This window comes from Pomacea canaliculata, linkage group LG12, assembly GCF_003073045.1.
Source record: "Pomacea canaliculata isolate SZHN2017 linkage group LG12, ASM307304v1, whole genome shotgun sequence".
Taxonomy (NCBI): Eukaryota; Metazoa; Mollusca; class Gastropoda; order Architaenioglossa; family Ampullariidae; genus Pomacea; species Pomacea canaliculata.
In genome coordinates, this window is record NC_037601.1 from 2,711,883 (window position 1) to 2,734,351 (window position 22,469).

General features: G+C 41.6%; 3 protein-coding genes across 3 annotated transcripts in view; 1 reads left to right on the forward strand and 2 right to left on the reverse strand.

Annotated features, from left to right (window-relative positions):
* The window catches only part of LOC112576537 (protein disulfide-isomerase TMX3-like), a 67,756-nt gene extending 63,362 nt beyond the window's left edge, over nt 1-4,394 (forward strand). Inside the window, exon 14 of the mRNA XM_025259075.1 lies at nt 250-4,394. Coding sequence (XP_025114860.1) covers nt 250-359 — 110 coding nt within the window. The 3' untranslated portion in view covers nt 360-4,394. The remainder of the gene's footprint in view (nt 1-249) is intronic.
* Nucleotides 4,395-4,757: 363 nt separating this feature from the next.
* LOC112553237 lies at nt 4,758-13,815 on the reverse strand. Its single transcript, XM_025220327.1, has 5 exons — nt 12,152-13,815; nt 7,884-8,013; nt 6,717-6,903; nt 6,117-6,365; nt 4,758-5,923 (listed from the first exon to the last, which is right to left on the reverse strand). The coding sequence occupies exons 1-5, from the start codon at nt 12,163-12,165 to the stop codon at nt 5,835-5,837; spliced, it is 669 nt and encodes a 222-aa protein (XP_025076112.1). The 5' UTR covers nt 12,166-13,815; the 3' UTR covers nt 4,758-5,834.
* A 2,049-nt stretch (nt 13,816-15,864) lies between these two features.
* Nucleotides 15,865-21,407, reverse strand: LOC112553350. Its single transcript, XM_025220507.1, has 6 exons — nt 21,256-21,407; nt 18,840-18,870; nt 18,236-18,376; nt 17,750-17,936; nt 16,639-16,875; nt 15,865-16,313 (listed from the first exon to the last, which is right to left on the reverse strand). Exons 2-6 carry the CDS (start codon nt 18,861-18,863, stop codon nt 16,225-16,227), a joined length of 678 nt encoding a protein of 225 aa, XP_025076292.1. The 5' UTR covers nt 18,864-18,870; nt 21,256-21,407; the 3' UTR covers nt 15,865-16,224.
* Between the last annotated feature and the right edge of the window lie 1,062 nt (nt 21,408-22,469).

A 22,469-nucleotide genomic window follows, 5' to 3' on the forward strand; every position in this document is an offset into this window, starting at 1 on the left:
CTTCTCATCTCTTTATATCACTCTATTAACTGGGTTTTTTTTTTTTATTTATTTCCTGCTGAAAAGAGGTGGTACTGAGTTTTACATTATTGTTGTCCATTGAGGAGGGAGGAAGGGGGAAAGAAACAAAAGGTTTCCATTAGCTTTGAGGCTAAGTATTGATAGTGTCCCTTTATATCTTTAATGTGGCACAAGAAGACAGTTTCTTATTTGCTCCAGTCTATTACCTAATGTAATTATTCTTTGCAGATGAAGAGCTAAAGAATGAACAGGATGGTCAGGAATTTAAAGAAGCTGTGGAAGATGAAGACATCGAATGTGCAGACATAAAAGGAGGAGAAGAAAAAAAGAATGACTGAAACAAATGATAACTCTGAGAAGACTAGTTTGGACAATGCTATAAATAGATTTATCTGTACCTCAGCATATAGTCTCCTAGATTTTCTCTTTTCACCTGTTCTCCTGTTTCAGTACTTATATCCTGTTTTTGTTTTAAAGACTGACAAAAAGAAAATGTAAAAAAAATTACATTACACTAGTTATAAAATTATTGACAGGTGAACTAATGATAGAATTCAGCCTGTAACATTTATTTATTAATCTGTTTTAATGTAAATACAAATACTTAATTGAAGTCTTACCTTTGTCTGAGAGACATTCTCATACTCACTTCATTTCTCTGTCAAACACCTACTAAACGGTGTTCTGTGGTCATTTGTTTCTTATAAAAAGACCACACTTGCTACCAGATTCTGCAGGTTAATCACTGCCACAAATACATAATCTATTTTCATCATTCTATATAGTGACCATTGACAAGCTGTTATTCTTCTTTTGTAATTTGTTGTGGAAACCAGAGATTAACAATCTGTTCACACTGTACATTTGATCTCATGAAGTATCCTCTTAATACGTTCAGTGATGCCTAATCTATATAATATATAAACAGTTCCTTCCCTTAAAAGCCAAAGAGAGCAAAATAATGATGCTACAAGAAACATGTGGACCACCTATCAACATTGTTAGTACTTTATTTTAATATTACATGCAGTTTCTTGCGGATGGTTCTGAGTGCCCTAACTTAAATAAGCTTTTATGGGGTGTCATTGAGTTTGTCATTTAATTTGTTGACACCTCCTACCTTTTAACTCACAAACTTGTTCACTTATAATCTTATACAATGATCTTGCTGTTGAGAAATGGACTTCTTTCTGCTTCATTGTGAGGATGGGGCCAGCATGGTTCAGCTTAGATCAAAATTTTTATTAATCTTCATGCTTACAGAAATTCTGCAAATGAGCATCAATGTTAAAAAGATTTTTGCTAACTTATTAGAACAATTTGAACTTGTCTGTCAGATGAGAGTTTGCTTGTTATTTGTGATGCTGCTTAGATTATTCTGATAGTTCTGTTTAAAACCTTCTGTTTATTCTTCCTTATCAAAAGCATAATGTCACAGGAATGTTTATTTACACAAAAGCATTGTACAGCTGCTTCAATCAAGTGCAGTGAAAATAGTAGCTGTACGATCCGTTATCTATACAATCTTCAGAAAGCCTTTATATGATGGATACCATCTGCATCTAAGCAGTAAACTTGAATGCATTTCATTCCATATTAAAATGGTTGGAATCAGCTCACAATGCTGTGTTTGTTTCATAATAAATTATGTGTGTGTTCACATTTGTTTCAAAATCTATTCTTGTGATATTACGTCACAAAAATTGTAACCCATTGTGACTGTGCACTACCTCTGACACTTCATGCCAAGGCAGTGTTAACCAAGTCATGTTGTAACTATATCCACAATTTGAATGTGTTATGTTGTATATTTAAAAGTGTTCCATTATTGTTTTAGCACACCAGTTTTAAACAAGTGTTACTGTGACTTGTGTACACTTGAAAGTGTATGAAATGCAATTAAAGAAGTTTAATAATGGTGGTAAATGTTGTTATACATACATTCATATCTTAGTCTGGTGTGCATTTTAAGGTTATAAATCTGTAATATCTTTTTTCCCTTCAGCAGCATAATTCTTCTAAAACTGGAGGATGCAAAAGCTGCCAGAGACACGAAACTGTGTGAATGGGACAGTGGTATGCCTCAAGCCATTAAAGCGTTCTCAGGGGTACTGTCTGACATGTGCTGTGTGGCTCGTGAGCTGTTTTTCTTGTTGTTTACCTGCATAAAGCTTTCTAAGGTTCAAGAAGTACACATAATTTTAATTTAAAGACTTTAGCTCAGTTTATACTCTTTCATTAGTATTCAGCCATGGTTTTTGTAGCATTTTCAGTAGATGATAATCTCTTGTGAATTGAAGATATCTTGAGACATTGTCATTTGTCTATGTTAAAGAGTTTACTAGATTATTTTTCCTCCAGCCTTTTCTTTACAAAGTGCAGATATTAGAGCTTTTAGACAGTATTTTTTCACCTTTCATTTAGAATTGACATCATTGTTCAGGATTGTTTTCAAAAACTAAAATGCCTGATACACAAAGAAAATATTATGTTCAAGTAATTTGCACATTATCATAGGTCAAAAGGCGTAAAAGTCTAAAGAGTGCAGAGGCTGAGTTTTTGTGGGAATCTGAACAGCTATCTACAAAGAAGCATGTTTTGAGTACAGTTTGTAGCATCTTAGGACATAAAACAATCATATGCTGCATTTTCAGTGTCTGCATATTTGTGTCTGTAAAACAGGATATGCGTTCATGTTGACAGTAGTGCAGCCACACAGTGGTCTGCTCCTTTGACTCCTGTGGATCACTCTGTTGCTAATGCTGTCATTAATAATCTTTGTGGTGTTTATTTGGACAGTCTGGTACTATGTTTATGCTGGCTGTTATTGTTGAGTGTGTCCTTGTGGAAATCTTAAGAGGGCAATGAATGGCTCCATTTCAGTGATTTTTCTGTCTCCTGTAAGGAGATGCCTTTTGTGATCATTTTGTACGATCTTTTATTTTTGAGTTGTTGTATGTGTGTCTGAGTATGAACAAGGTAAAACATTTGACATAATCTCTATTCAGTATAAAGGTCTCTCATTAATTTTGTCATTAACTGGACTATTAAAATTCGAAACAAATTGTGTTTTTAAAACCTGTCAGAAAATGTATGCAAACACTTATACATGCAGAACTTTTCATATACACACAAACACACACATACTTAAGCATATACACATATAAAGTAAAAAACATGAACAGCTATCAATCTCTGTTAACCTTCCTTCTGAAGTCTCTGTTGATGTGATTATGATTATCATGGATACACTGACTGGGTGATGCTTATGTCGAACTGGTGTACTTTGTGGCACTTGCTTTCCAAGAATTTCTTAGATATCTATATTTCATTTGTAATTCTAATGCTTTCTTACATAAGGTTAAGTCCAGCTGCCGTATTTCTGTGAACTAACATCATCTGAATCTCTGTTTTAGGAAAGTAACATACCAAATCTGTTAAGATGTATAGCCCTCATGCTTTTTTTTGTGAACTATAACACTTAAGACTTCCTTATATTACTGATTGATTGATGTACATTTGTTTCTTTTCTCAAAGTATTTTTGAACTAAAGGAAATTTTTTAATGAAGACAAAAGTAAAGTTCAATGAAAGTAGTTTTGTCGTAAGTGCAGCCAATTTTTGAGCAGCTGGATAGATTCTTCTAAAGGGACATGAGAAATGTCATATCAAGCAGTAATTCGCAGTGTGAGTGCATAATGTTTGACAAGTCTGCTGCTCACTAATTTAGGCTTGAGTGTAGTAATCTGATTGGAATTAAACTGTTGTACAGTACTTCACAAGCAATGTTAACAGTTCTTTCTTGCAATTCCAAAAAAATTGCATGTTAAATGTCTTGATTAAAATAGATCTTTGCATCAATAAAAACATAGCAGAATGAGAAAACTGGCAAACAACAAATTTTACCCTTAAAATATTTAAAGAGCTGCCAGGAAGTAACAATGATCAGGGACTTTGTTTAGGCTGACAGTTATCCCCTAAAATTTTCTTGATCATCTTAGTAACATTTTTGTGAATGTTCTGATGACAGGTGACTTACACGTGCCCAAAGGTTAAGGGCTTAAATGTAAAAAAAACTTAATGCAAGCCACATTTAAAAGAAAACAAATTATCAAGCGTTCCTATGGATCAAAATTCTATTTCTCATAGCAACTGCCAGATGTAATTTGAAACTATTTCAGTTTGTAAAAAATATTTTAAGATTCTCAGTGATTAAAGGTTACAAACCCCATAATTTGAAAATATTGTTCCTTAAGTGTTACCACTTAGACTTAAATGCATATGTAAGTTGTTGTTGCATGTGGTTGCATACTGTTCGTGTCTTATGGAAGATTTTCATGTGGGAAATAAAGTTTTTTGGCACTCAGCTGTAAAGGATTGTTGAGGTTTGATTGTATGTGGACATGTTTGCAACATAAACAAATGACCACTTCCACGTTTCCAGCATGTCACAGTGCACAGATTTCTAGCTTGTACATTATAGCTTATAATCTGTGTGGATCATTCCTCCATATTCTATCTTTTTTTGTGCAAAGAGTTTCTTGTTATCGTCATTCATACCAGCATGTAACATCTGAGGCCATGTAACCTACACAAAATGTCTGTGAGATAGCTGTGCATGAAATATACTAGAGCTTTCATCTTTCAATATGCTATGGTTAGTTTCCTTAACTAAGAATTGCTTGAATATATGCTCAACAACCAGAACACAAACACTAAGCAAGAAATTTAGCAAAATCAAATATAGTCTTGATTTTTTAATGTCCTGCTATGTCAGAAAAATAAATTACCAAAACAAGTTATGAAAAGTTTTACAACAAAATTTATGATTTAACTGAAAGCTAATAAGATTTCTAAAGCTTCAGGTGTGAAGAAAACAACTTGTATTTTTAAATACATGTACTAGAAATTGACAATGAAAATATTAACTGACTTAAACATGATCTACCACAAAAAATTATGATAATAAGTCATGCAATACAATGGAGCTTATTCAGAGTGAACATATATGTATGACGTATATATCACAGATATGCTTTTTCTTCTCATGGCTTAGAATTTTAAAAAATATTATGTTTTTAAAAATAGGAATGACGACTTAAAGGTGTTAAAACTGTTAAAGTTTGAAGAAGCAAACATTGTGCTTGAAAAGGAATGAAGAGTAAAACTTAAACACGCATCTGAGACATCTTGGTAAATTTTTTTATTTGTCATATCACAAAAAAATGAAATCATTTTGATATGGTATATTCTTGATACATCGACTAAAATTATTCCAAAGGAATTTCAAGAAACAAGGAGAATGTGCGCTGGTAACATGAACATTTTATAGCTAACACTCTAGTGCTTGTTGTCAGGAACAGACAACTGTAGACAGTAAACTCGACTCTAGGAGCATTTTAAAAAAAGTGTCTTTGTCTACCATGGTGAATGTTTATTTGATCAATTGCTCATGCCTGGAGAGGCAAAGGTACCCTACAAATCTTCAATCAAGCTCAACAAGGACATGAAAAGAATGACTAAGCGAAAACGACAAAGAAAACCTTTACAATAAGGTTTTAAAGGTTTTACTTTTAAATAAAAGTTAAATTTATAGGTGCTTGTAGTCATGGTTTCTAGAATGTAAGCAGACTGGTTGGTTTCCATACTACGACACGTTCTAAGTCACGACCTCAGCTAAAATAAAATTTATTAATATCTAGAATTTGATCAATGCATGCACAGGAAAAAACTGACCGAGGTTATTAACATCGGGGATGCTGCATCCTCGACCTGAGTTAGCTGTCAGACTGTCAGCCCGGGGCGACTAAGAAGCTAGGGACATGCCTCACTGTCGATGGTAAAAATGCAGCACCTTTCTTGGGCAATGCTGTTGTGGATCACCCGAAGCTGTGTGTAGCGCTCTGAAACAGGCATCAGGTAAATACACTGACCTCGTCTGAAGCTTTGATGACGTAAGCATTGTCCCATGCATGTCCACGTTTCAAGGCTTGCATATCGTACAGGACGAATATGATAAACATTTGCCTACATTCTATAAGAACAAGCGTATATCTTGTAATGAACTAAAGCTCCTGTCCCACCAATCGTACTCACCGTCGGACATGACCTCTTCCAGATGGCCGATGCTCCTAAAGAGATGAAGTGTCACGATGCTTTTCGGAGCGAAGTAATGGCGGCGAAGTGACTTACGGTCGTCCTTGTCTAAGGAGAAAGCGACGAAAGGTAAAGCCTTGTACTTGTGAATGAGGAGGCTCGAGAAAGGTTCCTTGAACTTGGTGATGTAGTCCCCAACGGTTGTACTTCCGTGAAGAAAGACCTCCGACAGTAAGAACGTCGCGTAATCTGTGAAAGTCAGGAATAATTTATAATTATATTTACTTCCTGTCTGTGTTCTGCTAGGAAACAAGGACGAGGACAGGATGGGACAACGCTGTGAACATAGGAAGTATGTGAAGTGTAATTGTCATGGCAGACAATGTGAAAGTCCAAAGTAAGTACGCGGTGCTGTACAGACACGCAAGTGGAGGTAATAAGGATGCACAATTCTCTCTCACCCCGATGCGAGGGAGAGGAAGTCCATTCATCTGTAGCCTTTAGCCACAGGAAAGGAAAAGGTCTGTATATAGCTCTGTGCCGTAAGTAAAGCTTGTAAAATAGTCTTGACAGAATAAAATATTTGTAAGGGATGCTCACTGTATACTTGGTTGGGGTCAGTCGTCAGCCCGAGAGCAAAGATCTCGGAATGGCCTTGCGGCGGGGGGAAGTCCGGCTGGCGGAAGCGCTGGTCACTGTGGAAGAAGACCTCCGCGTTTTTCAAACTGGGGAAGTGGAAGACGGCGCAGCCCTCGTCTGGACTTGGGGGATACCCGAAACTGTACACCTGTTAACATGTTGCGACACCCAGAGTTTAATGCATATTAAAGGTCGAGGTGATCGAGGTTCTACGACATCCGTAACGTGGACTACCTACAGACACAGTGACACTTGCCAGCCTGTGGGGTGGATACATCTGAGTGCAAGGCACCCATTCCCCACATCTACGTTAGTACCCACTTTTGTTCTCAAGATACACACCTACAAACATCAACATACAAAGAAAAAAGGTTAGCAACACCTATGTCAGGATTGTACGTGGTACCTGACGCTGTAAGGGTTGAACCAAGGAGACAGCTGGGACCCTATGTTGTTTAGTTGTCTCTATGTACGAACACATCGTCACAATCTTCACCTCTTTCTGTGATCGTTGAAGTCGTGTCTCTTGAGAAAAAGTGCGGGTATTCACCTAGACTTGGGGAATTGTATTCTTCGTTGAAATTCACTCAATCGTAAAAGAACGCTCCTGACTAGTCTTATCAGAAGGTCGTTTCGCGTCAATCAAAAGTCATGCACCGTCGAAAACACTTCAACAACCATATCACCAGCATGTCAAATGACAGAAGTTATGTGGCTTTCAATACCACACGTACATTCCAGTCAGTACATTTGCCCTGACAGCTGCCACAACAGTCGGGAGATGTCAGCAGCTAGGTCAACAGGTACAGCCATTCTTTGTCGGGGTCAAGGGTCACAATCTGTCAGAAGACCAGGTCACAGGCCTTTGGTTAAGGTCTCTGTTATTAGGGATGATCATGCTATGACATGTAGCAGGTAGCAATTAATCGTCAACTAGGATCATAATTTGTTAACTGACAGGATGATTGCACTTTGTCATCAGCTAGGGTCACACTTAGTAGGCAGGATGATAAAACTTGGTCAGAAGGTATGGTGATTGCACTTTGTCATCAGCTAGGGTCACACTTTGTCAGAAGGTAAAGTAACCGCATGTAAACTTCTATATAAGCTGTAAAGGGTCAAGCTTGCCTTTCTGGCGATTCCAGCGAAGCGGCCGCCCAGGTCAGAGGTCTTGGCTCGGATGCAGGCCTTGGCCACCCCGGTTACATTCTCACCTCGCGCCAGTGGGAAATCGCACGAACAGGAAGGCACCTCCCGCCTGCACGTGCAGCAAAACAATTGCATGTCAGTCGCTTTACTGGCTCCCAGCTGGTAGTTTGTAGGCAGAAGATAATGTAGAAGTAACAATATAAAACAGTAAGCACACGTCCACACCCATATTCACACGCGCGCGTGCACGCATGGATGTATCGATACACACGTACACACACACTTATAAAAGACACACACGCATGCACACACACAGTATGAACAATTCCCGGAATTCTCTTTTCATAGAGACCTGAGCAATGGGGAGGGATTGTGGCGGCAAGCAGTGATGATGAATGAACAGAAAAATTGGTGAGAGTTGAATCCGAATTACTGGGCTGTTCAGGGTGTGAGATGTACGTGTACCTTTACTTGTGGGAGAAGTCATACGACAACCATGCAAGTTGTCCCCACACTACTCCACGTGTTTGTTCTGTCGCTCGCTTTTCTTGGGGAAAAACGATGAAAGTGTTTAAAACTTCGCATAAGCACCCCTCCCCCTCTCAAGAGAGCAGACACGAAATAGGGAAAGAATAAAACGGTGTTTCTGACAAACCTTGGAAACCACTGGGTAGTGGAAAGTCTTCAAAGGTCTTCACTCTAACATGAATTTAGTATTAACAAAAGTCTGTATGAGAAAACGAAATGTTTGTGATGAGAAGGGGCAAACTGATAAAGAAGACATACAAGAATTTGTTTTCCATTAACTGGTCAACTTTTGGAAGAATGTGACTAAAACCTGTCTGAGAGTTTGCACCTGCATTGTGCGGAACTGTAAAGGACTGTGGAACACCTGTTTCAGCAGCAGTGACCTGTGACACGTACTCCAGTCTTCAGGTCTACCCGTGTATAACTTCTGTGTTGTAAATAGTGAAGTAGTCAACGACAGTGAAGTATATTCACGAGGTCAGGTCTAGGTCCACCTCCACCAGGTAAGCACCCTCAGGTAAGTTCAATGTTTTTACTGCCTCATTGTTGTGTGGTCTCCATGTCATCAAAGTAACGGGCTTGTGTTATCTGGGACTCAAATTCCCTTTGAGACATTCGGCTCTCATTATCAAGCGGTTTTCTCTAGTAGGCACTTAAGTTTCATCTAGTTTTCCTAGCAAACAACGAGAGATATTGCGCCCTGATATTAAGATTTGGAACAAAATAACCACAAGGAGCAAGAACTGGGAATTGAAAAGTTCTATAAATAGTTTTATTTGCGAAAACACACCCACGCAACCTCTCTCCACCCCGGCTCTCCCACAAATACCTTGCCTTTCAGTACCTTCTAGTTTGTACTTACTGGAAGTTTTATTTCACGTGACTTTGCACCTGATCGCTGGGGTGAGAGAGAATATTACATCCAATTTTATTTGCGAGCTCTGTGACTGACTAACACACGGTTGACAGAGGCAGGTGTGAACACGCACATGCGAGCGCGCGCCTCTTCACAGCTTGAGTTGTTTTCTGTGAGCTTCTGGCTCCGACATAAGTTTTATTCTAAAGTTTGATGAACGAGATAAAAATGATTGTACAGGCGCCACACCCCTACACACCGTGACCTGGCGCTTAACCTACAGTACATAGGATTTCAGAGAGAGCGAGGGGTAGAAAGTCATCCGTTCATAAACACCTGTGGGTACATTAAAATTGTGTGAGCAAAATATGTCCAGACCTGCATAACAACAACAACAACAGTGTGAAAATCAGTTTGAAGTCTCCGCATGCAAACCCAGCATGTTGTTATGATTTAAAATGTTTATTTATTTAGAATCATCCATTCTTCACTTGGTTCGTGCATTTTTCTCTAATGCATCGTTTCTGAATTTATTTTATCGCTATCTTGTGATGTGTAAGTCTCAAAAACATAACTTTCAAGTAGATTAATCTTCTGGAGGACGATAACAAAATAAATGTTCATGATGTGACCAGGTCCGGCACGTTTGCGTCAGTAGAGTCCGACAGGCCACAGGTCGGCTTGTAGAATAACTTATGTCTTCCTGTTCTTGCATGCGTCTGTAAGACAGGTAGTCAGCTTGCTTGTTTACAGCTGCAGCAAGAGCTGTTTACATAACATTTGACTTCCCAGTGCACGTGACGCCCGACGTGAGATTTATCTGACGTTCCTGACGGCAAGTATTTCCGGTATGTGTGACTATCTGATTGTGCGCTGAACCCGATCCCTCGCGTGCGTGCGTGTGTGTGTGTTCTGCGTGATGAGTAGGTGTAAGCTATACGAGAATTATTATTCTTCTCATTATGATGCAATGAGAGGTGAGGTAGTGAAAGAAATCTTCACAGTCAGAGGTTATCAACGAGTGACCCCGTGCTCCTCGTGTTGTGTAGACCGACAAGCTGGAGGCTGGCAATCCTATACAGTATACATGTTTGTACAAAACAGTCTAGCAGAGAAGGCAGGTGACACGTGTCAGCTGTAGGTATGTAAAGCAATGTCGGCTGTGGGCTGGTGGCAAAAGCTTGAAAAGCCTTAGCTTGCGAAATAAAAAAAAAAGTAAAAATTGCAAATTTTCAGGAAAAGCGATTAAGTGCAGAATCAGAAGTAGGAATTTCGTAAATGACTGCTGTACATGAACATAACATTTTAAGATATTTTAATTTTAGTCATGAAAAATACTGACTAGAAGTTGGGGGGAGGGAAGGGGAGGATGCTGTACTCGGGCCCGTGCTGTGAAGGGGACCGGCCTTCGTCAGTGGATTTGTTTTTTTTTCCTTCTTCTTTTTTATGTAGATCCTAGTGCAAATGCTCTAAAGTTTGCAATCTATATTTCATTATTGAAAGAAATGTAGATATTGACAATTGTAAGCATAATACGGAAAATAATTTACGATCACAATACAAGGGGCCGGAGAGGTCGTCTGTCCAGGGGCCCGTGGTGGCTCTCGGTGGCCCTGGCTGTACTGCATTGTGTAAATTATCTAGAAATGCAACGAGAAGATTCTTACACTCTTGCTGGAGTCGTATACCTACTGGCAATACCCCAGCGATGTATTTACTGGCTTTACTACAGTGTTATGTTTGATGGTGTAAACAACCTCTCTATTAACACTCCTCGAGTCCAAAATCGGATGGTAACCGTAGTAGGGAGGTTAACCACTTCTGAATGAATTCCACGAACCATGACTTCAAACACAAATAAATTCAAGTTCATTTATTTAAATGCTAAATTAATACTGTTAAAACCATTTAAATTTTTTTTATTGCTTTCACTTGATCCTGAGTGTTCTGCCATTGGTAGGCTCGACTGAAGGTTTATAGCAAAGCAACTCTCCAGTTGAGAGCAGTCAATCAGAGTGTATTCACGGGTAGACAAAGACGCTCTATTGAAATGCACGATTTATATTTCTAAACTGATTTCTGCCTAAAGCCGCAATAAAGCAAAAAAAAAAGTCGGTCACAATAATTTTATTTTTAAAGACACACGACTCAGGATTGTTAATGAAGCACAGTCGACTGATGTGCGCTGGTGAAGAGACTACAGGGAACGGTTGCCGGTCACTTCAATCCAAACCCGTATCGCCTGGACTACATCGACCCCCACCTGCATCGAATCGACCCTCGCCATGATCATACGTCCTACGTCATACAACGTCGTCTGAAACCCAACTGATAGAGTTCAGGCTACATGAATGCCCGATGAGTAACATCTGTTTCATATTAACCCAACATGTGCATAAATATTTAATGAGAATTTCCACATTAAAGTATAACCACGACAAAATATTCAAAAAATACAACGATTGAAAAGAAAATCACGTTATGTGCCATGGTGTGATCTGTTCTCTGAATGTGTATTGCCAAGCGACCATTTTTGTTGAGTAAGATGGTGGCTGACCTTGTTTGAACAACGCATAACTCTGTTGTAATATTTGACTTTAATATCTACTTCTGTCATCAGAAATTGCATGTCTTTGAGGCCTGGATCGATTCGACCCCAAAACAACAACAACAACAACAACAACAACAACAACAAAACAGCAACAAACAAAGATTCAACGGCCTTTCCATCTCCTCCATGTCGATCTGAAGCAGGTGACCCGAGTAGCGGGTGGCTTCAGCGCTTCTTCACGACAGTTCAGTGTTTAAATGCTGCTGGTAAAGTGGAAAGTACTGCACATGTCAAACTGTTTCAGTGACTTACCTGATGTGGTTCATCTCTGTCTAGCGCCTTTGCGTTGATCATCCGAGGGTCGAGGCCTGCATCTTGGCGCGGGCTGGGATACGCTGGCTGCCTGCTGTAGTCCAACCTGTGCCGCACATCGTTCTCGGACAACAGACAACCTCCTGTTCTTCTCTCGCGCAAAGTCTCGTACACATCTCTTCTAATTGTTTCCATATTATCGTCCATTCCTCGACCATACACCTCGTCCGTCCCTCTAATGGGAATCTCATCTTTGCCTCGCCTCGGGCTGTTGAGACCGTCAGGCCTTGGACTTTGGTTCTCGTTGACCCTGGGTGTGTCGAAACCCATCTGTCGTCTTTGGTTGTCGACTTTGTCTCGCTCCCACAGGGGCACCCGTCTGGGCGTCACCCCGTTCTCGTGGAAGGATGGCTGGTACGTCGTTCGACGAGGGGTCAGCCCCTCCGGCAGCTCATAGCCACCCTTCCCAGCATCCCTGTGCTCGGGCCTGGACCGTTCGTTGCTCCAGTTTTTGTTGTAGTTGTTGCCACCCGCGTATCGCCCGTAATTGTTATCATACTCATCCTCGTTCATGAGGATTCGATTTTCGTATGGCAGCATCCGTCGAGGGGAGTGGTGAACGGCGAGGTCCATCCGGTTTTTTTGTCACGGGTAGAATCGTAGTATCCGTTGTAATTATGATACCAGTCACCCGTCCCTTCTCGTTCCTCGGACAAGATACGGTAGTGCGAGCCATGAGCTGCCATTGGCTGCAGTTGTTTTGCCAGGCAACGACACGCTCTGTTGCCTTTTTTTTATTTCACTTTTTCACTTGGCTATATGATCCTGGCTTATCGAGCGGGTGGATTCCGGTGGCGGACTTCACATTTTGACTCGCGAGTGAAACTGGTTTTCCGGAACTGTTAAAAAGAAAACGGGGGGACACAGGGAGATAAGACTAGGGGAGGGGTAGGAGGTAGCAGAGAAGAAGGGTGGGGGTGTCAGTGACGAGGACCGTGTGCCCGGGTGCCTGACGACCCTGTAGAGCGCCTGGAGAGGTGGCGACTGGTGCTGCGCATGGCAAGGACAAAAAAGGTCAAAGGTCGTCCTCAAAGCACGTAGCACCGGAGCACGGAGCGTAAAAACACTCTCTGATTTCTTATTTTTAAAAAAAATTGTCACTGCAAATGAGACTTGCCACAAATACACTTTTTAACAAGCGCTCAACAGTTTTTCTGTGAACCTGGTATGGATTCTGCGAATGACGAATTAGAACACTTCCTCTGTGAAAAATGTCGCTGAAAAAGGTTGGATGTGTGGTGCCGGGAACTGAAGTGGATCTGTCCCATGTAGTAGTGTCGTATTCCAAATAGTCACCGTTACACCAGCAGCGCCGGATCTTCACCGTTGCACAGCAGACACATTCTAAACACTTTGCTCAGGTCCTAAGCGACGAGTCCAGAAAGCAGACGACATCGTGCCGTCCGGCATTAGGTTCCGAGAGCTGGTAATCCCTGAGGTGTCCCTGGGATCAAGCGGCCATTAGACGGCAAAACTGCAACCTTTACACTTATGACACCATCGATCTCTCTCAGCAGTCCCCGAGAAATGTTCCAGGAGGGCCTATTGACGGGTGGCACGAGGGCGTACCCAGCGACCTGACGGCAGCTCGCGCCTGCGCACTGACAGTGCTGTCATGGCGACTGACGACGCCACTTGACTGACGCTGGTCGCCGCGAGTGTCACTACGACTGTCGTCTGCTTACAAGCTCTCTTCTTCTCCTGTTCGTCCTTTGTAGGGGTGCGAGGCCTGAGTGACGAGTTTCTTTCAGGGCCGACATTGTATTCACGCATGCGTCAACATTTTGTTTGTTTGTTTTTGAGTCCCAGACTTTCCAGTGTCTTCAGTATTTAGTGTAGCGAGCTCCCAAATGCCTACATCACTTAGATGTTGATCAGAAGTTTAAAAAGTTAAAGAGAATGGAGGAGTGGACTTCTAATTCAAACTCAGCGGTTCAAAACTCCCTCTGTTACCTTTTTGTCTACCGTACCTCAGTGTGACATACACACACGTACACACAACACAATGCACACACGCGCATACACATACACACATACACACACGTAACACACACACACACACACATCATGCACACGCGTATGCACGTGATCTGTAGAACGCTTACAAAAGCACAAGATATACAAATATTTCATGTGTACACACACAGTAAGCAGGGGTGGGGAGAGTGGGACGGTGAGAAAGGATATGCACACACCCGTAAAGTCCCACCCGGTATATCATCAAAGGTTCACAGGCAAACAGGGAGGTGTGCACCTTGTGTTTTCCCCCCTCCCCCAACCACCCCTCCACCCCCACCGCTCCCATTTGTCTACAGTTAACACAGCCGCGCAGCAGGTTATGATAAGTTCTGTGTACGAAATACTGTCATGAAGGTGGCAGTTGGTGTCACGGGGAAATCAAATGGGAAATTAAATCATTCTGGAGTAGGGTACACATGAGAAATGTTTTGTTTTGTTTGTTGTTGCTTTCATTGTTTGGCTGATATGTCTGTTGCTAAGTGGTCCCTTTAAGTGGCAGTAGTTTTAAAATTCGTTATTAAAATTCAATTTTTTATACGATTTTGTCCAAGTAATTACGTTTATATGCGTGTTTGTCTGTCTGCATTTTCGTCAATCTGAGCAAATTTGTATTGCAGTGCAATAATTCCTCCCATGGCCGTTGGCTGATGTTCATTCTCTCACTCACTCATAATTCTCACATCATTCTCATGCTCAGTGGGTGAGCACTACTCAGTGCTTTTCTTCGACTCACAAGAGACTGGCGGAGTCAGTTTTATTTGTACTTTATGCTGACATCTGTGTAGTAGGCAGGACTGAGCGAAGGAAAGGAAAAACAAACGTTAATGGAAGAAGATAATCATGGAGTTTATCCTCTTTTTTTACTTTGAATATTAAATATTTTGCATTCGTGAAATTATTTTTGAATGTGCAGTTGGAGCTGTAAATAATTTGTCCAAAGTGTTAAGTTATTTTTAATAATACAAATGTAAAATTTTTCAACGCTGTTCTGAATGTAGGTGTCCATAGTGACAATATCACTTTTATTCATTGTCGCCTGAACACGAAAAAGCTGGCAAAGTCAGATGCGAACCACATCATGAATCGGTTCCTTAAACAAACTTGGTTTCACCAATTTCTGGAGAAAGGAGGTGCAATGTTCGGTAGATGTTGATGTAGAATAATGTTGGCTTTCTTTTGATAAGCTACCCGACAGTCGCAAGAATGTATAGCCTGGTTGTCTGTTCACATCATTAGCATCTACATCGTCAAGAACAGAACTATAGAACTATAAGTGGTTAAACGATAATAGTACATATTGTTGCAGTCGTCGTGTTGGCAACAACTTGCAGCTGAACTAATTTTATTTTAGTCGAAACCTACATGTACACGGTGAGTGAGAGGGGAACTGAAAACAGTTGATGTCACGTGCATCTTCTCGCTGACTCCAAACCTCGGCTGAAGCCAGTCTCAATCCAGAAAACATTCGACACAAGTTTACACGTAAACATGCATTATTTATAAAGCTGCTTTATCTCCTAATTCTGTTTTCAACACAACAAATCTCAGGTTAACCAGTAAGGTAAGGTCTAAGTCAGTTGTCCAATGGCAGCAGAGACTAAATATTTTCTCATTTGTTCTGTAAACACATAAAGGCTGATTCATATATATTTTATTTTCCAATGATTCTGTTTAAATAACAAATTAGTCTACTTGCGTATATATTACAAAAGGGTGTTTGTAAACTTGTAGTACAGCCAGGCTGGGATGTCGTCCACCTCAGCAAAGACAGGAAGTGACTACCGTGGCTACCATAGAGTTCAGCGATATAATAAAATGACATCAATTACAATAATACAAGAACATGTCCAGTGATGTATCTGTCGATAAATAACAACACCCTTCGACTTGTGAAGGTTCCTGAAATGTGTGGCTACTCCATCGGAGATCTGCTCACACATATAGTGGAGAACGAGTCCAATCCGGGTATCCAGTCAGTCGCTGACCTTTGCCCCTCAGGGGCAGGCCCGGGGGTCGATGGTGAAGACTGAGCACCGCTCATTGGCCATGGTGTGCTGGGTATCGCGTAGGTCGCTCCAACGAGCTGAAAACAAAATAATTCCAGTCTAGTGCCGAGGACAGAAACGAGAGCAGGCCACGAACACCATCTAATGCTGTGACAGGAGACATGAATGATGCGGAGACATCGACACACTTATATTGATACATATTGGTACAAATGTAATACCGCAATGAAAATAAAATTGTAATTATGGACCATGAAGTAAACATTTGAGGAGCCCTTTGATGTCCATAAAAGAAAATGTTTCAAAGCTCTCTCTCAGCTGTACGCGTGTGTGATTGCCTGTTGTTGTGTACAGGCCGATGTTTAGTTGTAGCCTCAACTACAGTCACAGACAGGTGCTTACGGTCTCGCATGACCTCGGCCAGGTGTGCCGGGTCCTTGAACAGGTGCACGGTGACGATGGTGTCGTAGGGCACGAAGTATCGCCGCAGGAACTCGGCGCCGACGGACTGAACGACGAAGGGCTGCGCGTCGTGCTCCAGCAGCAGCTGCGCAAAGCGACGGGCGAAGTGCTCCTTGTACGTCACGTAGTCCGTGCCACGTACCAGCTGCGCCTCCGATATCATGAAGGTGCTGTAGGCTAGGACACACACATACTGGTCTTACAGGCTTGGTGCCGAGTACAGAGTAAACACAGGTGGGCAACGCTAGGAGGGAGGACATGTACAGGTGTGGTAGACGGAAATAAGTTTAGAGAAAATGTAGGTATAGTACGCAAAATTGGTAGCAGTTTATTTACAGGTGTGGTAGACGGAAATAAGTTTAGAGAAAATGTAGGTATAGTACGCAAAATTAGTAGCAGTTTATTTACAGGTGTTGCGGACAGGCCAAGTGCAGAAAGGTGGATGGTGTAGGTTTTGTGAGCCGGCGACAGAGTTAGTATCCGAGTAAGTAGCGGTGTAGTCCAGGTCGTAATTATGATATTTAGCAGGTAAAACTTTTCCCCTGGCAAGCAAAAGGTAAGCGGTTGGTCTCTGTATGTGTAAAGAGGGTACACACCCCGCGGGTATCGGTTTGTTACTTTACCCCAGCCTCGTGGGTAAAGCAACATCTGCGATGTCTGAACATCTCACTGACTAGGGAGACAGGATACTTACCCGCTTTCTACATGTTGTCCTGGGACTTACTCTCGCTTTATAAATGCGACATCAGGAAAAAAAGTACAGGTATTGTAAACTTTGTCTACTCAAAACTTATAGTGTTGTAAACCACCACAAAACAGAAGAGTTTGACTGCAAAAAAAGAGAGATACTGCGAAGAGAAAAAAAAAAAACAACAAAAAACGAAAGAAACCCCACCATGTGAGACATGTTCGTTGTCAGTCTTGTCTTATTACAAGTAGCGGAAGTAAAATCAAGGTAGTCGTAGTAACAGTGGTATTTGTGATAATCGTAGTGTATTTAGCTATATTTACGTGTATTTACATGTATTTATTTCTCAGTTTCCGTACACACCCAGTTCGTTGGGCGGGGTGTAGAAGCGCACCACGGCCCAGGCCTCGCAGTGGCCGGCAGGGGCGGGGAAGTCCGGCTGCTTCATGCGGTTGTCGCTGACGAAGAAAGTTTTGGCATCCTGAATGTTCTCGAACCAGAAGACCACCACAGCCTCCTCCATCTGCGCAGTCGGTGACATATCCCAGATCTAGCGGGTCAAACGATATGCCATCTGCTCAGATACACTCTTCGTATCGCCACTAGGTGCATAGTACATCGATATAGAACATCTTACAAGCGATACATTGTAACGCGAGTTTGTCGGGTCCAAGTCTATCATTATTGGAGATTAGTGGTGCCTGTTGGTTTTTGTTTGTTTTATGTGGGAGGTTTGATTATTTTGTTAGAACATAAAACAGAGGGAAATATAAAGAAATAAACAGACAGAAAGTGAAGACAGCGGTGAAGAAATCATCAAGAAGCAACGATAAGAGCCTCGTTCAAAACCTTGCGCGCAATGCCAACGAAGCGACCTCGGATGTTGTGAATCGCTCGCCTCGCCAACACCACCGTCTGCGCCACGACTCCAACTGACGTTCCGTTGTCTGTGGGAAACCGCACGAACATGTAGACGCCGTCACCTCGGGGCTGAGAGTGGAAGTCATGTAGGTGATAGATAAATATCAAACGTATGCTTCGAGGTTTTAACAACCGAGAGAGAGAGAAAAAAAAAAACCTGAGAAAGTGAAATTTTCCGACTCAAGTGTAATCTGACCAAGTCTAGCAACTGTTTACATGACAGTCATATAAGAATTGGCCACATTCAGTAATATAAATCACATTAAGAAGGCCCTTCAGGTAAGACAAACACATTTTTGATAAGAGCAGTCAATTTAAGTGCTAGTGATGACGAAACAAACAAATACACAACAAAGCAACATCAAAAGTATAAGAGATTGACTTTCTTCAACTCTAAGACTGTTTGGTTCATCATACTTCTAGGTTGTGCAGCTGTGATGACCTTTGGCCGTGACCAAGATAGCCACGTGGCCAATCAAACTACTTTGTGAGCAGGATTTATGTAATGATGGGAGGAGGAAAAGAGTCTTACCTGCTGAAGCAATCGATTCTCCATGCTGGAGCTGTGAATAATAGATGCAAGTGAGAAAATATCTGAGCAGAGTTTTGTCTGCCGTCTCCTTCCACCTCATACCATTCTTTGTCTGTCGTTCTGTCTTTATTGTTCTTTCTTTCTGCGTGTTTGCTGTTCTGTCGTATACATTCTCTCTTTTTCTCGCTCACACACATATTATCGCACAAACAAAACACGCACGCGAAACCATAATGGCGATATAGGTCCAGGTTATACAAATGTCACGACCCTAGAGGTCTGTTACGGTCAGGAAGTGATCATAAAGTTTGTTTTTGTTTGTTTTTATTATCTTAGTGAGGATAAGTCTATTGTGCTTGTGACCATAAGTGGGTTTATGGTCTTCCAGCCAATACGCAAAGGATGATGGGATAAGCAAGTCTCGCATGCATTCATTATAAAAGGTGATTAGCGCCGACAGGAAAAGCTGTGAGTGAGTGAAAGCCACAAAGGTAAGAGGGAGGCATAAACTAAAGATGTCTCCACTTCTCTGCGGCTTTTACATGTCTGTTTGGACTATTGCCCACTCGGGTGGCAACAATCAACAAAAGATTGACTGGTGAACGAAAACAGCCAAAAAAGAGTAACCAACAGATGCTCTAATTGAAAACAAAAATCTATTTAGTATGAGAAAATTTCTGGTCAGTTTATTTCTGTTCGTCACCTTTTCGCTGCCACTAAACAGTGCAAAGTGAAGACTGTAGGGATAAAATAACAATCATCTCTGTAACGCAAGATTGTTTCTCCAGAAAAAAAACGCTCGTTGAAAGAATGTCGACAGGAGTGCAAACATTAAACCGTTATTAGCTTGGATGTCAGCCGTTCAAGATGATTCACGGGCTCGACCTTACATCAAGCGCAGATAAGAAACACTTCTCCTATTGATCGATCGATCGATTGATTGATTGATTGATTGATTAATCGATCGATCAATTGATTGATTGATTTGGTAACTCTGAGCAGCATAACCAGCAAAGTGTTGCAGTTGAATCTCTTGGTTGTTCAAGCCGAGTGTTCGCCATGTCACAATGGCTGACTCCTTGCAGTGGCTCTGATTGAGTTTCTTTTCGCAGTTGGAAACTTTTCTCGTTTGTGTGTGATGTCTACATGTCCGTGGATTTTCTAACACTGCATTCTTGCAATGGTGTCTAACCCATAACGACGAGAGTGGTCTTGGGTACAATGGGGTACACGTGAGTGGACTGTAGGAATGTTCCAGTACTTGACCCTCTCGTGGAGACAGGACTTGACGACTTGTAAACAGGAAAAGCACGCGAGCAAACGATCCAGAGTTGTAACCAAGCCTAGGAACATCTTAGTCTGCAACGGTTGTAATCATGCACACTCTGATCATTGCGGAGAAACAGACGACAGCGTCCACAGAGACGTGGACCTCGAGAACAACATCCGGGCTACGTTCTTGGACGTTATCATGGCGCAGATAACAATGTTTTGTGGCTGTGTCAGGGCGCTACCCACACTGAACACCGAGAGGTGAATTGAATGGCTACCCCCTCATTTATCATTTCCTAAGGGTGGCGGCCCGCAGTATCCCGGGTATTCGCGACCAACAGCAGCCATGTTAGCTGCACATGCAATCTTTGGATGCTGATGAGAGCTCGCGTCTCCTAGCAACAAAGGTGAAGAACTAAAGACATTCACAAGAAATGAGTGATGACGTCAACAAGTATCTATCAATGACTTGATTGGCTATTAATAGCAAGTAAGATGAATACCTTTATGATATTTTTCTCATTTCAAACTGTATAACCCTGACACACCGTAATCGGGAAAATGTCCGGGATAAAAAAAATGTATCAAGCCAAAAATAAGAATTAGGTTTTGTAGTCATCATAGTCTTCAGTTAACTTTTATCACGTGTCATCAATGCGCCTCAGTAATTTTGTGTTAAGTGAAAAAAGTCAGTTTCTCATTAATCTTTAATGTCTTGTTCCCTTGTTACCAATACAAACTTTAAAACTATATATCTCGCAGTGAGACGACTGTTATTTTTTAAGATACAGATGTGAACGTTGCTCTCAGTATCACACAAAAGCAACTTTCCACAGGTGTGAATCTTCCACAGTAAACTGTTAGAGCTGTGTGTCAAAGTATTTGAAAATCTGTTCACTATTACATAATGAGATAAAGCCAAAACTTGTCATATCTCGGATACTGCTTCCCCACCCCCACCTCTTCTCTACAACCCTTCCTTGTTCTTCTCTCTCTGTGAGACACACACAAACAAACACAAATGTAGACACACACCAGAAGGATAAAAAATATGTTTTCCTGGAATGTTCATTTCCTTGCTAAACACATAAATCTACCTAACCATACCACCAAAGAAGCTCAAAAGCATTGTTTAAAAGCTCACCTGTCTTCTCTCTCCCAGAGAAGAGACTGAAGTTAGCCGTCACAAACAATGGCCCTACAGCGCTCTACATGAATCACACATATGTGCTTTTGGCTGCAGAGAAATAAACGGGTGGCCGTGGGGACAGTCCCACCCGGGCCGTGCCAGAATAGGAAAGTCACGAAGGACAAATGCCCTGACAACACCTGAGTGGTATGAGACTTCGCTCGAAAAATAACTCCGGTGTAAGATTTATGTTTGAACCCGTCTGTATTTTGATAAGTATAATTCCGACAACACTATTAGTCGGTTTAGAGAGGAAAAAGAGACACATTAGGGAGGTGCATGTAAGCGGGTGCCCCTGTCTGAGGTATAGTATGTCTGAGGTATAGTATGTCGGAAACGGAGCCCAACCCTCGTCCTTTCTCGTCTCTTACCTCCTGGGGACATCAAATACTGATCTGCCGAGTCGACAGGAATTTTTCAGTCACAGGTCCAAGCAGGGTTCACACCGGCTTCAAACTAGAGCAGGGGTGGGCAATTAATTTTCCCAAGGGGCCGGATGAGAAACTGGAATGGTTCTAGAGGGCCGGATGAGAAACTGGGATGGTTCTAGAGGGCCGGACTAATATAGTTAACTCAGTTTTACCCAATACTGTATATATAGTGTATTTACTGGTGGGCGGCCAGCGGGCGGGCCGGTCAGAGACAGGAGGTGGGCCGGATCCTGCCCTCGGGCCGGCGTTTGCCCAGGTCTGAACTAGAGTGTATTGGCAAATATATTAGCAACGTTTGGGCAAATAAGTTTGATCTTAGCTCAGTATGTTGTCTCAAGTTCCTGAAGTCACCGAACTCAGTCGAAGCCCGAAGTCCCATCTGTGCCTTGTTTAATCGCACCTTTGTGATCGACAACTATTTAATGACAGCTTTCTTCACCTCACCGCGAGGGGAGAGGGGAGTGCAATGGTCCTGGCTGCCATTTCGAGGCTTACTCTTGTAAATAAAAACTCATGACCTGCCTGATAGTTGACTGTTCAACACATTTCTTCTGCGAGTTGTCATTTGAGTCGACATGTTATTCCGAACATTTGAGCTTGCTTTCTTCTACTACAACTAATTCTCTCACTGACTGAGCCTCTGGTGTTGGTGATCGGATATCCACACAACAATTTATCCTTTATTGTTATTATTAAATAATTATGCAAACTATTGTAGCTGACATATTTAGGGAAGAG

Bases quoted from the DNA above. Each gene is read 5' to 3' on its own strand.
- LOC112553237 (XM_025220327.1), bottom strand. The intron at 6,904-7,883 runs GCAAGCTTGACC...ACATGTTAACAG, and splicing joins TCGCTGGAATCGCCAGAAAG to GTGTACAGTTTCGGGTATCC. The intron at 6,366-6,716 runs GTGAGCATCCCT...TGACTTTCACAG, and splicing joins TGACCCCAACCAAGTATACA to ATTACGCGACGTTCTTACTG.
- LOC112553350 (XM_025220507.1), bottom strand. From the start codon at position 18,863: ATGGAGAATCGATTGCTTCAGCAG. The intron at 18,377-18,839 runs GTAAGACTCTTT...TTCCACTCTCAG, and splicing joins AGAATCGATTGCTTCAGCAG to CCCCGAGGTGACGGCGTCTA. The intron at 16,876-17,749 runs GTGTGTACGGAA...TGTGTGTCCTAG, and splicing joins CACCCCGCCCAACGAACTGG to CCTACAGCACCTTCATGATA.